We start from the raw sequence: 15,367 nt of genomic DNA, 5'->3' as shown, positions 1-15,367 counted from the left end.
ATCTAATTTCATCTACTATTTTTCACAGGCTATATTTTCAGTTGCATTAGTGGTGTAATTGCTAACACAGGTGGTCGTAAATAACGACTCTGTTGCCGTGTTGCCTGAAGATGTACGAGTATGAATGCTAGTGCATTACTTCCCTCTGTTTTGTAGCAGTAATGGACTGTTTGTCATTTTATTAGGGCGTTGTGAATCATAGTTTTTCTTTTTGTATGCAGATGTTAGACGGTTCTTGTCGTATTATTTTCATATTAGGTAAAAGCTCAATAAATTTAAACCATTTACGTCCTACTGCTGGTAAAGGATCTCCTCCCGGAATGAAGAAAGAATAAGGCCTTGAATTCAACTCGCTGGCCACTTAAGGGTTGGGGATATTGCATACTTTTAACAGCTGTTATTAATAAAGACTCACAAGGTGACATCACAATGTTTTCTCCACTATCAAGACAGTTGATAATTATTATTATTTCTAATACGCTCATTATTTATTGTGTGTTGCTTCGGGTTCAAACTCTAGACAACTTGCAGGAGGCGGGCGTTTAGACCACTCGGCTATTAGGTACTATCGGTAATATACAACCACAAAATATTAACAAAGATTAATGGCCCCATCGACATGCGCCCACGCACAATTATATTACACGTAACACTACTGTTATCGTGTCCCATTAATATAAATAATTAATGATTTAATTACCACTTTAACAGTAGGAGATACTATTAAATAATATAAAAATACAATTAAGAAATAATTAACCGACCGTAATGATATATTGGATTCGTTAGTTATAATGGCTTTATTATTGAAACAGTAATATTTCTTACTAATTAAACACTAACATTTGAGCATAGATAAATGTGTCTGTCACTCTATCACGCAAAAACTACTGAACAAGTTTTGATGAGGGATCTTCGAAATACATAGAAAATTTCGTAGCTCGCTACATAGCTTGAATTACCCCAGGATACTTGTTCTACTCCAGGATTCTTTTAGCGCAGACGAAGTCGCGAGAAGAAGCTGGTTTTATTTAAAACTTCTTACATAGTAGCGTACAATACGCACTATTTAATTTTAGTTTTTAGCCTCTTCTTCTACATCTCTTGTTTTTATTCTTCGCCTTCTGCGTAGCAGCTTGTTGCTAAGTTCAGAGACGTAAAGTTAAATGACGCGTAATGTAACAGTCATGATGCTTTAGACAGTATACAGTCGTGATATTATTCTACACTATGATGGTATAAAGAACCGTCTGTTTATTTTGTCTGTGTATAATTTTATAGTTTTACTCTATTATGAACTGCGTATGTTTAGTAATAAATAGCATTCGTAATGGCCACACGCCAATAAATTACAAAAACAAGAACCATTACAATACTAACAGAAAACAAATACCCAGAAATAGACGAACAAATGGCTAGTTAAAAAGAAGAAAAAATATAAAAACCCCAGATCGAACATAAATAACGTTTTATTGCAGCGATCAATAATATTTTATGGCGGCATTCAATAACATGTAGAACGAGAGTAAGTCAAGCGAATAAAGCAATAATTACGGCGCGCAGGACATAAACAAGATTTACGCCTAAACGGTGTACCGAAACTCCCCCCACTATAAAATTTGCTACTCGCGTTTATCTCGCTGCTTTCTCAATAAACAAACCGGAGAAACGTACGGATAAAGCCGAAAGACTAACATATATCTCGTCTGGCAATAAAATAAATCCGACTCGCTTCCATAATAACATTCGGAGTGGTGAATTATTTTCTAATCCGAACGTCGGGAAGCTAATAGTTCGCACGTGTCGGTCTTTATGCTGAGTTACTGGTGAAAACATCCCAAGAAAAACATGAATTTCCACGCGAAGCGGGGCCAGTAATGCTCCTTTAATGCGGACACCTTAATAATTGTCAAATAAATTTGGCAGTAAAGCCGCTCTGGAAAAAGCTGCAACGTTGAGCGCGCCGTAATGACGTCATAACTCGTGTGATCGTGATCCGACAGCGCTTCAAGCGCCTTTTTATTTTAGGATCGAGTTAGGACTCGTGCCGACTGAGTAAACGGTTCTGGGCTTTGCGAAATAACTGATCGTGCGTTTTGATATGGCATTGACTGCATGAACGATCGAGAATTAGATTCACTTTCCCTCTGTTTTGAACAATCGATAATCGTTTTGACACTCCATTGATTTGAACACATTGGCATCGTATTTATCAAAATGCCTTAAAATATGCTATAACTAGTTTATAACGTAGTAATATCACATATTTTGTCGAACTAGCTAGCCTACTTTATTTCATATCCTTCACCCGGCCAAATTCTACCCAAATCAGTAATTGCGACAAGTTAGCTCTATACAATATTCCTTTACTAACATAACAGCCTGTTATCGTATACTAGACACGTTACCAAATTCCAAAGGATTATTAAAAACATTTCAAGAGAAACATAGCTTTACCCGACCAAAACCTTATGATCAGTTGAACAGTCGCACGCATTACTATAATAACCTGAGACTTCATCATCAACTAAGCATAACTACCATAAAGGATTACAAAATAAATCACCACAATAATTTCGCCACAAACCCTACGCCTGATGCATCCCTCACCCTAACACATTGGCATCACAAGCCGTTGTATCGCTGTAAGCGTAATCTGTTCTTGATACAACAACGTCACGGATCGTACGGCTGAAGCGGATCCGTTCTGCTTTGATACCACGCTCTGAATCATCTCGGCTGAATTGATTTGTTTGTAGGTTTATCGGTTATGTTGTAGGGACTTGTGTTTTAGTATAAATGTCTGCATTATAAAAAGATTTTTATTTGAAATAGATATGTTTTATGTTATCCATAACTAAATGAGACTATCAACTACTTATTAACCGAAATTATTTGGACTACGTAGTGTGTACCGGGACTATGAGGTATTGCACAAAATTTTCAGACAGAGTCATAGTTGTTTTATTTTTAAGTAACTGCGAGCGTGACTCCAAAGTTTATTAAATGCACCGAAGAAAAATAATAATTGACCAACGAAAAAAATCATAAATAGGTGTCCCTAATTAAACGCTACATATTAACGCCATGTAGACTAAAAATTATTCTAAGAACCTACTAGAATCACAACTGCTAAAAACTTCGATAACAAGTGAATATAAACACAAGTCCAGTATTAGGATAATGAAACGAGACACTATAATTTCTATAACTATATCTTAAATCTAACTGGCTACCTAAACTAGATCACATTTAATATTTACAAAGAATTAATAACTCAGCAATTGGATTAGCAGACAAGCCGTGGCATGTACAGACATAAATAACGAGTCATATTTTCACGCCATTTCAACTCTGGCCCCACAAAGAAGCGCGTCTGTTCAGATTAATGTACCTTCATACATTTATACCCCGGCTCTTGCGTTCAACAAGCTTTGAATTGTAGAACGTCACTTTAATCCTTCAAAACACCCACGTGAATTTCAACCTTAGCTGCATAACTATAGAGTTGATTGTTTTCTGTAGTGTGCTTGTGCCTTGCATCGTTTATGCCCAGTGATTGTGATGAATTTCCCACAAACTTCCTCCGGTGTCTATCCAAGCACTTTGTAAGATAAAAATGTGGAGGACGAGAACATAGATCTCGTGTAGTGGCGTTTGCAGACAGCCGACAAAAAGTGGTTTCGTTCTAGTTTAGGGTGGCGTCACACTTTTGTTTTAAGATTTTGCTTTGTTGATTGTTTTGAAGCTTTATACCAAGTTAAAATAAGACTGCATATTATTTTCATTTATTTTCCACATTTTATGGAAAAGTATGGGTGAAGGAAACCCTCTAGAGAAACTAAGCATGCCTGAGAGTTCTTTAAACCGTACTGTGAGGTATATAGTTCTAGCAAAACTCTTATTCGAGAGACGACCCACTTCTAGTACCTATAATTTGGTAGACCTGCCACGAATATTTTAGTAAAATATTTTGAATCGTTATATTAAAATTCAACAGGAAGTTAACTCTTCAAATTTTATTCATTTCACGATCCAAAAATCAAAATTCTGCGCCTTAAGGCATACAATTATAGTATTATACCTAAATTAATTACGATCGACCATCACGGCAGCGACTGTCAAATCTTGATTGATGCTCGAATCAGGCAATTTGATCAAAACGAAGCCTTAAGCTGAAAATTCGACAAAAGCACTCGAGTAAACCTTAGCAAAAAAACTCCAGTTAAGTAGGTACTAATAAAAAAAAGGAATGGAATGAACCAACGTACCTTGCGGCAAAGGTAACGTATAATTTAATATGAAAACCACTGCGGCTATTACAGTGGAAGCCTTGTGATTATAATAAGGTTATTATTAGGGAAAATTGGTCCGTCTGTGTGTACATGCTAATCGTAGCCATGAATCAATTTTGCCGACTATGGTCTAAATGAGGGTATCGAATTGGAGGTATAGTTTAATGATAGACGTATTCTTATTAGTTAAAGTCAATTAAAGACGTTACACAAATTATAACTCAGCTTAAACTAAGAAGAAACTGGAAAGAAAGAAAAATTAAACAAAACGCATGAAGACAAATAAAATAAATTCTAGTCTAACGGACTTCTAGGAAAAAATATTTTGACTGATTACTTCAGAATGCTTTTGCATCGTAGTTAGGAAAGGAAAATTTATGAAAATTAACAAAATTATTATTTACTTGCTTAACAATTTCAATAAGTGAATTAACATCAAGGGTCAAAACTAGAAGTGAGTATCAAAGAAAAAAGTTCAAATCATGTTTTTTTTTGAACCCAAATTCAAGAAGCATTAAACCACTTTAAATAACTATAGACTGTCACCATCACACACCGTTATCCAATTACCAAGACACAATAATCGAGCCACGAACAAAGCGATGCATCGATTTCTTTTATCTGTCAATCAAATCGATTGTTACGACCGATCGAATTTTATACCAAATTAAAAACCACTGCTCTAAAAAAACAATTTCATATCTAAAGTTAGGAAGACAAGGTTGAATTTTAAATTTTGGGAGTGTAAAAATAAATTTGTTTTTCCCGTATTGACGTGATGTAGATTGATTGGCGGTAGATCGAGATAAGTCAAGCTTCGGATATGCGGCTACCGACCAGATAGGGACGCAAATAAAAGAGGAACATTTGTAGACAATGGTCATATTAATTCTGGATGTGACAATCATATAGCAGTAATAAATGTTTCAGCTTATGGTCTGACTCAAGGAGACCTGCGTGAAATGCTCCAAGACAATGGAGTGACTGTCGTGATAAATTTTTCAGTGGTTTTTATAAATTGAATTGAGAGTTTGTAGACTTCATTGTTGCCTTTCGGAAAAAAACCAGCCTTCACTGAACTCCTACTATTTTCAACGTACTGGTATTAAGATTTTTACGGGAATCGTAAGGTTCAGTAACTTGACCATCTACACTTTATTTTATCAAGTCGATAATTTCCAAGTAACTATGAAAAGGATGAGATGTTATTTTCAGTTTTCCAATACGGCGATACTGGCGAGTGAATTAGTACATAATTTGATTCGAATTAAACTATCAAGAAGTGAAGAAAAAGCAACAAATAGCATAGGAGCCAAGAAACAAAAGAGAGGCATTAACCTAGCAGAGAGATATGAAACCGGGCTAAAAAAATACCACAATATTTTTTTATACCACCTAAATCGATTACATGAAGCAATTGGTAAAAGTAAAAAAAAAGCTCGAGACAGAAGCAGTGAGAGATAAAACTCGCTCGTATATTACATTCATTACAATAGCATTAAAATGATGGCGGGTGATTCGTTAAATTTTATCCGGTAGCTGATTGTAGCGCCCGATGCTTGGAGCGACAGCAACATAAGGTGAGAATTAAGAGGTGTTCATTAATATAAACACCTTTTAATTCTATATAGAATCTTTATCTTAATTCTAGATAGTATAGAAGACAAGATAGTAAGCGCAACATAATTTTACTTCAAAGATTGTTTGTTTATCTACGTAGATAATTGTGACTACAATCAGACATTGGTATTTATTTGGTAGTTGAGGGGCAAAAGAAAAAAGAAAAAACGTCCTCTAAAAATTTCGCGTGAATGGTGATTGAGAAATTCTTTAAAGACTACAAAAGTGTAATTCGTTAACACTTAAGAAGTAATTGAAAAAAAACAGGCTCTTGACGTGTGTCACCTTAAATACTAAGTACTTACACACAAGCTGGTAGTGCCTCATTTAACACAAATCCACCTATTTTTTCACTACTTAACAATTCATGTGTAATTTAAAATAAAGATTCTGCTGCAAACGTTACAAACATCGCAAGTATATCAGCCGATCGACGTCTCCAGCAACCGGTCGCCGACTGTCCAAATGATATACTTTTGACAGGCCCGATACAGTCATGATAACATTGACAGCGGCAATCCACTCACAATGCAACAGATAAAAACTAATGTATTGTCGCTTAATGAAAGTTGCTAGATGTAGATGTACGAGATAATGGTACACCAAGATTTGTTTTTGTCGTTTAATTAATTTTGATTTGTATGGGAATGTTATAAGCTCCTAGGATATTCGAATCCAATGCATGTAGTCGAGAGCTAAACTCTCTATTAGCATAGATATGATTTTGTGAAGCTATGGCATGCGTGCATGCGTCTCTTGATGTAATGATGCAAAGAAGCATCAAAAACCTTGCATAATATATTTATCTGAGAGTTCCATAAACAGTTTATGAAGGTATCTAAAGTCCCTAAGGCTGACTTTGCCAGCTTGCAAAGGACTCAAGGCCTAAGTCACCAATCCGGAGGCTGTTCAGTATTTTTTCAGACATTAAGCATATTATTAAGCTCCATCGGATATGGACGATGGACTATGTGTGTTTTATAATATATACTAGCACTTTCAGAACCTTACACACGGATTCTAGTCAGTCTTATAGTTGAAAATCCTGTTAGAATATTACAATACTCTAATCGCTTACCATAAATTCTTTCAAACACGGAAACGCCATTGACAATAATCGTTATTTACGTACACAGTATGTTGACATAAGTAATTTACCCATACACAATGGTATCACAATCATTAACAACTTAACATATCATTGAAACGCTGTCAAATTAAAATACAGCTGTGTCCTACATATGAATAAACGGCAAAAATACACTTACGTCCAACAAAAAGGTAGCATAGACCTTAATGTCTTCACAATAAGAGTTACTTTAGATGATGAAGAATGTTTTACAAATACAAAAGAAATATTTGCAACAGTATGTGCAGTCAATATTATAAATTAATTGATCGTGTAATATATCAAATTGGTGCAGGAAGTCTTCAATAACTGTGACAGCTTCAAGTAAACCGCATAAGATGATATTTTACATGCCGTTGTGAATATATTATGTGAAGGAAATGAATTATTGTAGGCTGCCAGATGACGGAAGAACAGACACGAATGCAATAAAATATGGTGTAACTAGTGTATATTTTACACTTAATAATGTACCAAGCAGATTTATTATTTTTTTGAAATGTATTTCATTTTATTAACACGCAAATCGAAGAATTGGATGACGTTTTTGGTGGAACGGGTAATGTGGTTACCATAAACCTGGTAGAACTGACATGAGATCGTCGTGGTTTTGACTCCAATTATACAAATGGATTAAACAATCCACAAATTGTTGTTTTGGGTCTGGTTGCTTATAGATTTGCAAAAAGAGTGTTTTTATGCCCTTAGAGTTAATATCATAAGCATGTAGACCAATTATATCAGCTCTTAAAGCGTAAGTTGCCTTTGTAAATAGAAGAAGAGATAAATTAATCTTCTGCGTTACGTAGTTATTATCATATTGTTGACCGACGAAAAAAACTGCCAATATTATTGCACTTGGAAAATGGAAATCAAAAATGTAATACGTAATATTATTCTCCGGAAATACCCGTCAAATGAATTTTTGTCCTGCTCTGTAAAAGTACTGTGTCCAACATCATTCGTCTTCAAACGTCAGCTCACATCAACTTTCTTCTACAGACTGTTTATAGCTATCTTTGTTCAGATTTTAAATTGAATACGAAATAAATCTTGTCAATGTTTTTTATGGGATATAGTGACGGCGGCTGCGTGTCGCCTGTCAATCGTGCCATGGTTTATCTTTGTTTCTTGAGAATAAAAATTACATTAATAGTTGTATTTTTTAGATTTATACTGAATGCCTATGCAATTAAAAATTATAAAAATATAGCCCTATTAACCAGCTCAGGGGTTAAAACATTAAAATTTGCTTTCAATGCATGTTGTACAAAGCTTAAACACATTTTAAGTGGTGGTTAAAATTATGGCTTTTCCTTTAAATGGCATTATAAAATATGACAGTGCCTGGTAGTCCCTTTAAACCAAGTCTTGAGGGAGTAGCCTAATTCCTAACTGCACGTCTTATTGACAAACACTACTCTTCTCTCTTTAAAGGTGACCCATAGCCTTTAGAGGAACATAAATGAGTAAGATTTGTTTAACAGCATATTATTATACCTTTCCGGTACATAATTGATCATCGTGCTAATTTTATCAAATTAAATTGAGTTTTGACGAAAACGAAACAAAAACGAACGTCCATTCACACTCACATTATTTATAACTATTTCATCAAAGTATAATAAATTATTCTTTTATATTGCTAGTATGAGGTAATAGACATTAGATATCATAAATTATGAGCAGCTAATTGGAATTAAAGTAGGAAATTATACAAGTAGTATCCAAGTAATTAATACTACTATACGTTAACTAAAATTGACACGATATACATCAATTAGGTATAATTGAACTACACTTTACATCAAATATTAAATGGTTCTAGTAATTTTTGGGTGGAGTTCCGCAAGGAACTATTTTGGGACCTAAAAATTAATACTGTTTTTTGTATGGTATTAGTTAAATATAAGCTTGTAAGTTCCTTTGTTTGGAGCTTAAGTACATACATACATACATACAATCACGGCTTATTCCCATAGAAAGTAGACAGAGAGCAAAGAACGCTAGTTGGTACGGTCCCTTGCTTAATTCAAATCAATACAGCTTGTCATATGCCTGATTTTTTTGAGGGGCATCACCGTATTGCGTCCCTTTCCGGAAATTAAGTACTCATATATTATATTAATTTCATTTTACATCACGTACCTACTGAGACGGTAAACTTTATGGTTAACATTATAGACCTTGTCAAGCACAGCAATAATATTGAAACACCTACACTTCTGATATAAAACTAATATAATACATTATACCAAACTCTGAAACTACAAAACAAAATTAAATGGATATAAAACTAAATAATATGCTCAAAAAATCTAACGACGTGAAATTGTAGCCTACCCTGCCTAAAGTTGCTCAAAGCAATTTCTTTTAATTGACGAAGTAAGGTGTGTGGTGCTTTGCATTTTCAAAACGTCCCTTATCTCCAATACAGTATATATGGTGACCATTAACCTAATTAATAAAACAGTTAGTACTATCCCATTAGAATATTGTATTTAGTACTAAAAGTGATAGTTTCACAGAAGGACGTCCAGTTGCTATTTCGAAATGGCGTGAGTATTTTTCTTTCTTTAAATTTCCGCGTCAACAACAATCTTTGTAAAAATGAGTTTAGCTGTTAAATGTGATAGACAGACGTTCGCATTTATAATATTAGTATTAAGTATGATCTAGCTAATGCCGAATTGAGGAATGTGTTGTGTAGGATAGGACAATATGAAAAAATATAAGTAGGAACACGGAATCGGGAGGAGGAGTGTTTGTTATTTCCCTAATACTTTATTGAAATAAGTAACAGACCGATGAAATCACGTGTAAACAAAATCAGTAATTATTTTAAAATATGTTGACAAATTCAGTTCCAACTCTATATAATAACTAGCTGACCCGCGCAACTTCGCTTGCGTCACATAAGAGAGTGTGGGTCAAAATTTTCCCCGTTTTTGTAACATTTTTCACTGGTACTCTGCTCCTGTTGGTAGGAGCGTAATGATATATAGCCTATAACCTTCCTCGATAAATGGACTATCTAACACTGAAAGAATTTTTCAAATCGGACCAGTAGTTCCTGAGATTAGCGCGTTCAAACAAACAAACAATCAAACAAACAAACAAACAAACTCTTCAGCTTTATAATATTAAAGTATAGATTATGCATCGCGGAAGTAAAAAAGTTAACCTGAATTTTAGTTTTTGTTGTGTGTATTATAATCAGATTTCCCTGAATCAATTACAGGGAACAATTTACAGAAGAAGGAGGAGTAGCTCCTGATTTGCACGGAAACATTTCTGTTCGCCAAGCAAGGACGAAACGCCAAAAATTGCTTGCACTTGAAATATTTTACGATTATGCAAAAAATACGACCCTTCATGGATTACCTTATACTACAAGAAGAGAACTTACATTCATAGAAAGGTAAAAAAATAAAATAAAAATACTATAAATCTCAAATACCTTTTAAATATAGAACTATGTTACTGACATAATGACGTCACGGATAATTATATTCTAAATCCCATTTTTCATATAACATGTACTTTTAAAAAATATACATGGACCTAATAAAACTCCCATTCATGAAAAACATAACTGCTGAGTTTCCCTTCGAGATGAAAGAGTGCTCGTCCGGAAAGAGACCCTTGCCCAGTTGAGGGACAGTTAAAGGTTATAAAAAACTATTACTTGTTAGTTAATGACCACTTAAGATACCTTATACTTCGATTAATATGAGTATGATAACTAAATTGTCACCTTTATAAATTAGGAAGCAATCATTCTTTGGACTTCGTTGAAATTTTCTAACTTCTTTCCTTTTTCAGGTTGTTCTGGCTGGTGACGTTCATTGCGAGTATCTGTTTTTGTCTTTTTCAAATACAAAACGTCTTTATAAAATGGAAGACTAGTCCAGTAATAGTTTCTTTCAGCGAACAACTTGTTTCTGTGAAGCAGGTGATTTAAAAAAAATATATTTAGTTTGTAATAATATTTAATTTTTGGGTTTAATTTTGAAAAAGCGGTCTATGTATGGCCCTCGATCTTTTATACATCCATGCAAAATTTTACAGTCAGATAGTATTTTTTTGATATTGATATTTATTAACTTGTAATTTTATTTATATTTATTTCGTTTGCAGGTCCCATTTCCAGCCGTTACTATCTGCCCACAAGCCAAAAACATGCCACAGATATACAATTACACGTCTGCCGCCATAAAATATAATCATTTAAGGCTCTCATATTTCGATAATGTAACTTGGTTGTACGTATCAAATCCTACTAATTTAAATTATAAATGCAAAAGTTTGTGAGAATGTATGTATGGATGTTTGTTACTCTTTCACGCAAATACTACCTGACCTTGATAGTCTTCATGCTGTCGATAGTTTAAATACCAATATAGAATTGAGCTACATCAGTGTCCCTAAGCATGGACTGTATCTATAGGCAAATCAATAACATAGCTTATTTTATAAGATTGATGTAAAACTTTCGATATTTCGGCGACACTATAAGAAACCTTTGCTTACACTTACGGGTATAACAAGTGCAAAGTGATGGCTTATGAAATAGATATGGTTAATTTAATCAAGTAACTGAGTTTCAGAGACGATGAAGACTTTGATCTATTTGAAGACATCTCGCTGGTATGTGATCCTAAACATGAAGAATTCTATTATGAGTATCAATACATGCCCCGTAATGTAACATATCATTCTACAGTTGAAAATATGTTAAAGGTAAAGTCATTATATTATCACATTAGCTTGATTCTCTTCCACTATCAACATTCAACAACTCACTTGCCATTGAATCTTATCAGCGCCTCTAGCGGACCTCTTAGGAACTATTTTTGCAGTACATTTTAAATGTCAAACTTTAGTTACTAACTCAAAAGTAACGACTGTAGATAATCGCACTACTGATCAACTTAAGACTTACAAACAAGGCTGCTTATAATTAAAATTGTGTTACAAATAAGGAAACAGACTTGACTATTAAGTTAGTACTAACTGAAATTTTCAGTCAGCCTTTCGGAAGTTTGGCATAATTGTGTAAAACTGTATAAAATGTAATGAACATTTTCAGACGGCTCCAACGTTTGGAGACCTTCTATGGAAATGGAGCTGGCAAGGAGTCAGTTCTAGAAGCGGTCCCGACGGCTATTTTGGTGAAGTGTTAACTAGTGAGGGATTGTGTTTCACCATTAATACTTTAGCAGCGGATGAAATATTACGTAAAGAGAAGTTTGTACCGAAATACACATATTTTTAACTATATTGAGTCCCAACACATAATTTTCATGTAGACTAAGCACTGTACAGTATTGTAATCAATTCTGGGGGCTGCCGAAGTGCTATTAGGTTATTCTAGTTTCTACAAAAATATTCTTAATTGAAGCAGTTTACCAATAGATCAGCCCTTATTACATGGAACTAACTTTGGAGCGAAGTGTGAGAGTATATCATACATTTCTAGGATTTCGGTAGCCAGGCATAATTTCATAAATATGTAACAAGAACTTTTTTAAATTAATTTACTAAATCTGAGCTAATTTTGTTGCCAGTGTTGACGCTAATCATCCATATTTAACGTCTTCGAAGTGGACTAAACATTGGGACATCGAACGTGGTTATTCTGCTTACGGCTCTGATACTTATCCAGCTCAAGGAAAGGTAAACATTCTTGTTAAAAGCTATCTTTGTTTTATCCTAATCCTTCGTTAGGAGTGTCCCAAAAAATGCCGTCGAGGGTTTTGGCCGATAGTCACATGCCTGACATCAAACATCCTTGGGAATCCAAAGTATATTGGAAAATGATGAGGGGAATTTGAGCAGTGGTTTCGATGCAGGTCAATGATATAGGAATCTGGGATTAACTATAAATGCGGTTCGACTGCTAAAGGACGCTAAAGCTGTGGGAAAGACATTGGTGAAGGCTTCCGTTGCTCTGGTCGAAATCTCGTGAATGTCACTACTCTGTGATCGGACTGATCCATAGTTAGAGATATCCCTGACTTAACTGTTGTTTAAATTCATCTTGTAATTTTTTTTCATTCCAGCATGAAGGAGCGTCACCTGATTTATCTATCACATTTTGGGATGGATCGAGTTTACACGATCCCCTATGTAATACTTTGAATTCTGGATTGAAAGTTAGTACATTTTCCAATATTACAGCTCTTCGGTTCGACATCGAAGGTCTGCTTCTATGTTGAGCACGTATTTAATCTAAGTTTTGAAGTAAACTTATCTATTGTTAATTTTAGTCAATGCATTGTTTGTGTTACTAATAATTACCACTTGTTTTAACAGTTAAGAAACACATCGACATGAAACATTGCAAACCTGATTTATTAAACATTTCTGGATAGTCTCTCATTCCGAGAGGACATCCTTGCCTAGCATAGAGCAAAGTCGTTAGCAGTATTTTTGTAGTTTCGGTTACTGTTTGCAGGTCTACCTTCATCACCCGGCTGATCTGCCACGATCTTCTTTATACTATTACGCCGTTTTAAATGAACAAGTTACTTCAATGGCGCTGAGCTTTAGCATTATTACCACATCCGATACATTACGGAACTATGACCCAAAAGTGTAAGTCTTTGTGAATAATAATAAAGTTTGTTGAGTATATTATAATGGACAGATATTGCTATTTTTACCCTCGTTATAATTTTATTGAGCAGTGATAGCCGAGTGGTATAAGTTAATACCTCCCACGCAAGTGGTCGCAGGTTCGAACCCGAGGCAACACACCTATGACTTTTCGAAGTTATGTGTGTATTAGAAATAATTATCACATGCTTCAACGGTGAAGGAAAACATAGTGAGGAGACCTTGCATGCCTAAAAAATTCTTTAATACATTTATTGAGGCCATGCAAAGTCCCCAACCCTCACTTGGCCAGCGTGGTGGACTCAAGAGATAAAAGAATGATTACGATGATTTATATTATTATTTTGTTTCAGACGACAGTGCTATTTCAACGACGAACGTTATCTCAGATATTTTAAAATATACACAGCAAATAATTGTAAAATGGAATGTCTTACAAATTACACGTATGCTAGCTGTGGCTGTGTTTCGTTCTATATGCCTTGTAAGATAGTTTTCACTACTTATGTTATTGTAATACTACGTACTCATACACGGTTTTGATATCGTCGTGATTTTTGTGCGATAGATTGAAATACTTCACGATGAGTGTTTTCAAGTTGTGAATTTTTCGTACGCAAAAAACTATCGCAAAATTCCGTATATGAGTACGGAACATTACGAATATAAATCAATTGATAAGTTTTACTTCGGATACGAATTTTTCAAGTTGATTAAAATAACTTTTTTTTTTCAGTTGCCACCAAGAATGCGACTTGCAAACTTCGAGACCAAAATTGCGTCATTAAAGCACATGGTAATTATAATATATGAACATTTATTTCAAAGTTTTTATCATGAAAATTGATAAAAATACCAATTAGAAATGTATTTTCGCAGACGATTTCTTGCAAGGGAACGTAGACATAGCAGAAGATAATTGCCATTGTCTTCCTGCGTGCAATACGATAGACTACGATGCTGAAATATTAAAAACAGATTTCAATTTAAAAAAATCTATTATAACTGAAGCACACGCTCAAAATCCAGAAGCGTACAGCAGTTCTCGAGGCAGAGGGTGAGTAACAGTTAGAAACATAATTTTGTTCACCATTTTATTGTTTAATTCTTTTCATTTGACAATTCCCGAACTAAGAATTGCTCTTGTGTCGCGGGGACATTTACAAATATATAAACAACGGACACAAAAAACAATCAGACCCGAAACAATTATTCGAGGTCATCATCATCAAAGTAAATCGGGGAGACCTAGACTAAAGTCGATAAGGTTGACTGACTTATAAAGGATTTTATACCTTGCAATAATTAGACAAAAGCTGTAAATGCTGATGGTGACAAAAAGAATAATATATTTGATTATTCAGCGTATGATATAATTTAGGATTGTACTTCAGACTAATATTTTTTTACAGGTTTGATTTTTCCAAATTGGAGATGTTTTTCAAAAGATCTCAGTTTGTATCAATCAATCGTTCAGAGCTGTTTGGTTTGACTGACTTCCTCGCCAATATTGGAGGTCTTCTTGGTGTTTTCCTGGGATTCTCATTCTTGAGTCTTGTAGAAATCGTTTACTTCGCAACTTTAAGGTAACTTACTACTACTCCTGCACTGAAATCTAGTCCAGTATCGACAGTTCCAGCACCGAAAACAAGTCGACAAATTAAGTACAACAAATATATATTATGCCCTAAAATACAATCAG

At 34.5% G+C, this 15,367-nt stretch overlaps 2 protein-coding genes across 2 annotated transcripts in view; one reads left to right on the top strand and one right to left on the bottom strand.

Moving 5' to 3' along the window:
- The window catches only part of LOC142973919 (solute carrier family 22 member 13-like), a 71,904-nt gene extending 65,561 nt beyond the window's left edge, over positions 1 to 6,343 (bottom strand). Inside the window, exon 1 of the mRNA XM_076115956.1 lies at positions 6,221 to 6,343. The gene's annotated coding sequence lies outside the window, so the exon portion shown is untranslated. The remainder of the gene's footprint in view (positions 1 to 6,220) is intronic.
- The window catches only part of LOC142973920 (pickpocket protein 28-like), a 129,995-nt gene that overhangs the window by 114,269 nt on the left and 359 nt on the right, over positions 1 to 15,367 (top strand). The window contains exons 2-13 of the mRNA XM_076115960.1: positions 10,286 to 10,465; positions 10,870 to 10,999; positions 11,185 to 11,309; positions 11,655 to 11,787; positions 12,137 to 12,294; positions 12,615 to 12,723; positions 13,110 to 13,202; positions 13,505 to 13,644; positions 14,019 to 14,149; positions 14,402 to 14,461; positions 14,545 to 14,722; positions 15,078 to 15,251. Of these exons, the coding sequence (XP_075972075.1) occupies positions 11,227 to 11,309; positions 11,655 to 11,787; positions 12,137 to 12,294; positions 12,615 to 12,723; positions 13,110 to 13,202; positions 13,505 to 13,644; positions 14,019 to 14,149; positions 14,402 to 14,461; positions 14,545 to 14,722; positions 15,078 to 15,251 (1,259 nt within the window). The 5' untranslated portion in view covers positions 10,286 to 10,465; positions 10,870 to 10,999; positions 11,185 to 11,226. The remainder of the gene's footprint in view (positions 1 to 10,285; positions 10,466 to 10,869; positions 11,000 to 11,184; positions 11,310 to 11,654; positions 11,788 to 12,136; positions 12,295 to 12,614; positions 12,724 to 13,109; positions 13,203 to 13,504; positions 13,645 to 14,018; positions 14,150 to 14,401; positions 14,462 to 14,544; positions 14,723 to 15,077; positions 15,252 to 15,367) is intronic.

The sequence above is a fragment of the Anticarsia gemmatalis genome, chromosome 6 (assembly GCF_050436995.1).
Source record: "Anticarsia gemmatalis isolate Benzon Research Colony breed Stoneville strain chromosome 6, ilAntGemm2 primary, whole genome shotgun sequence".
Classification (NCBI taxonomy): Eukaryota; Metazoa; Arthropoda; class Insecta; order Lepidoptera; family Erebidae; genus Anticarsia; species Anticarsia gemmatalis.
This window is presented reverse-complemented; position numbering and strand designations above follow the sequence as displayed.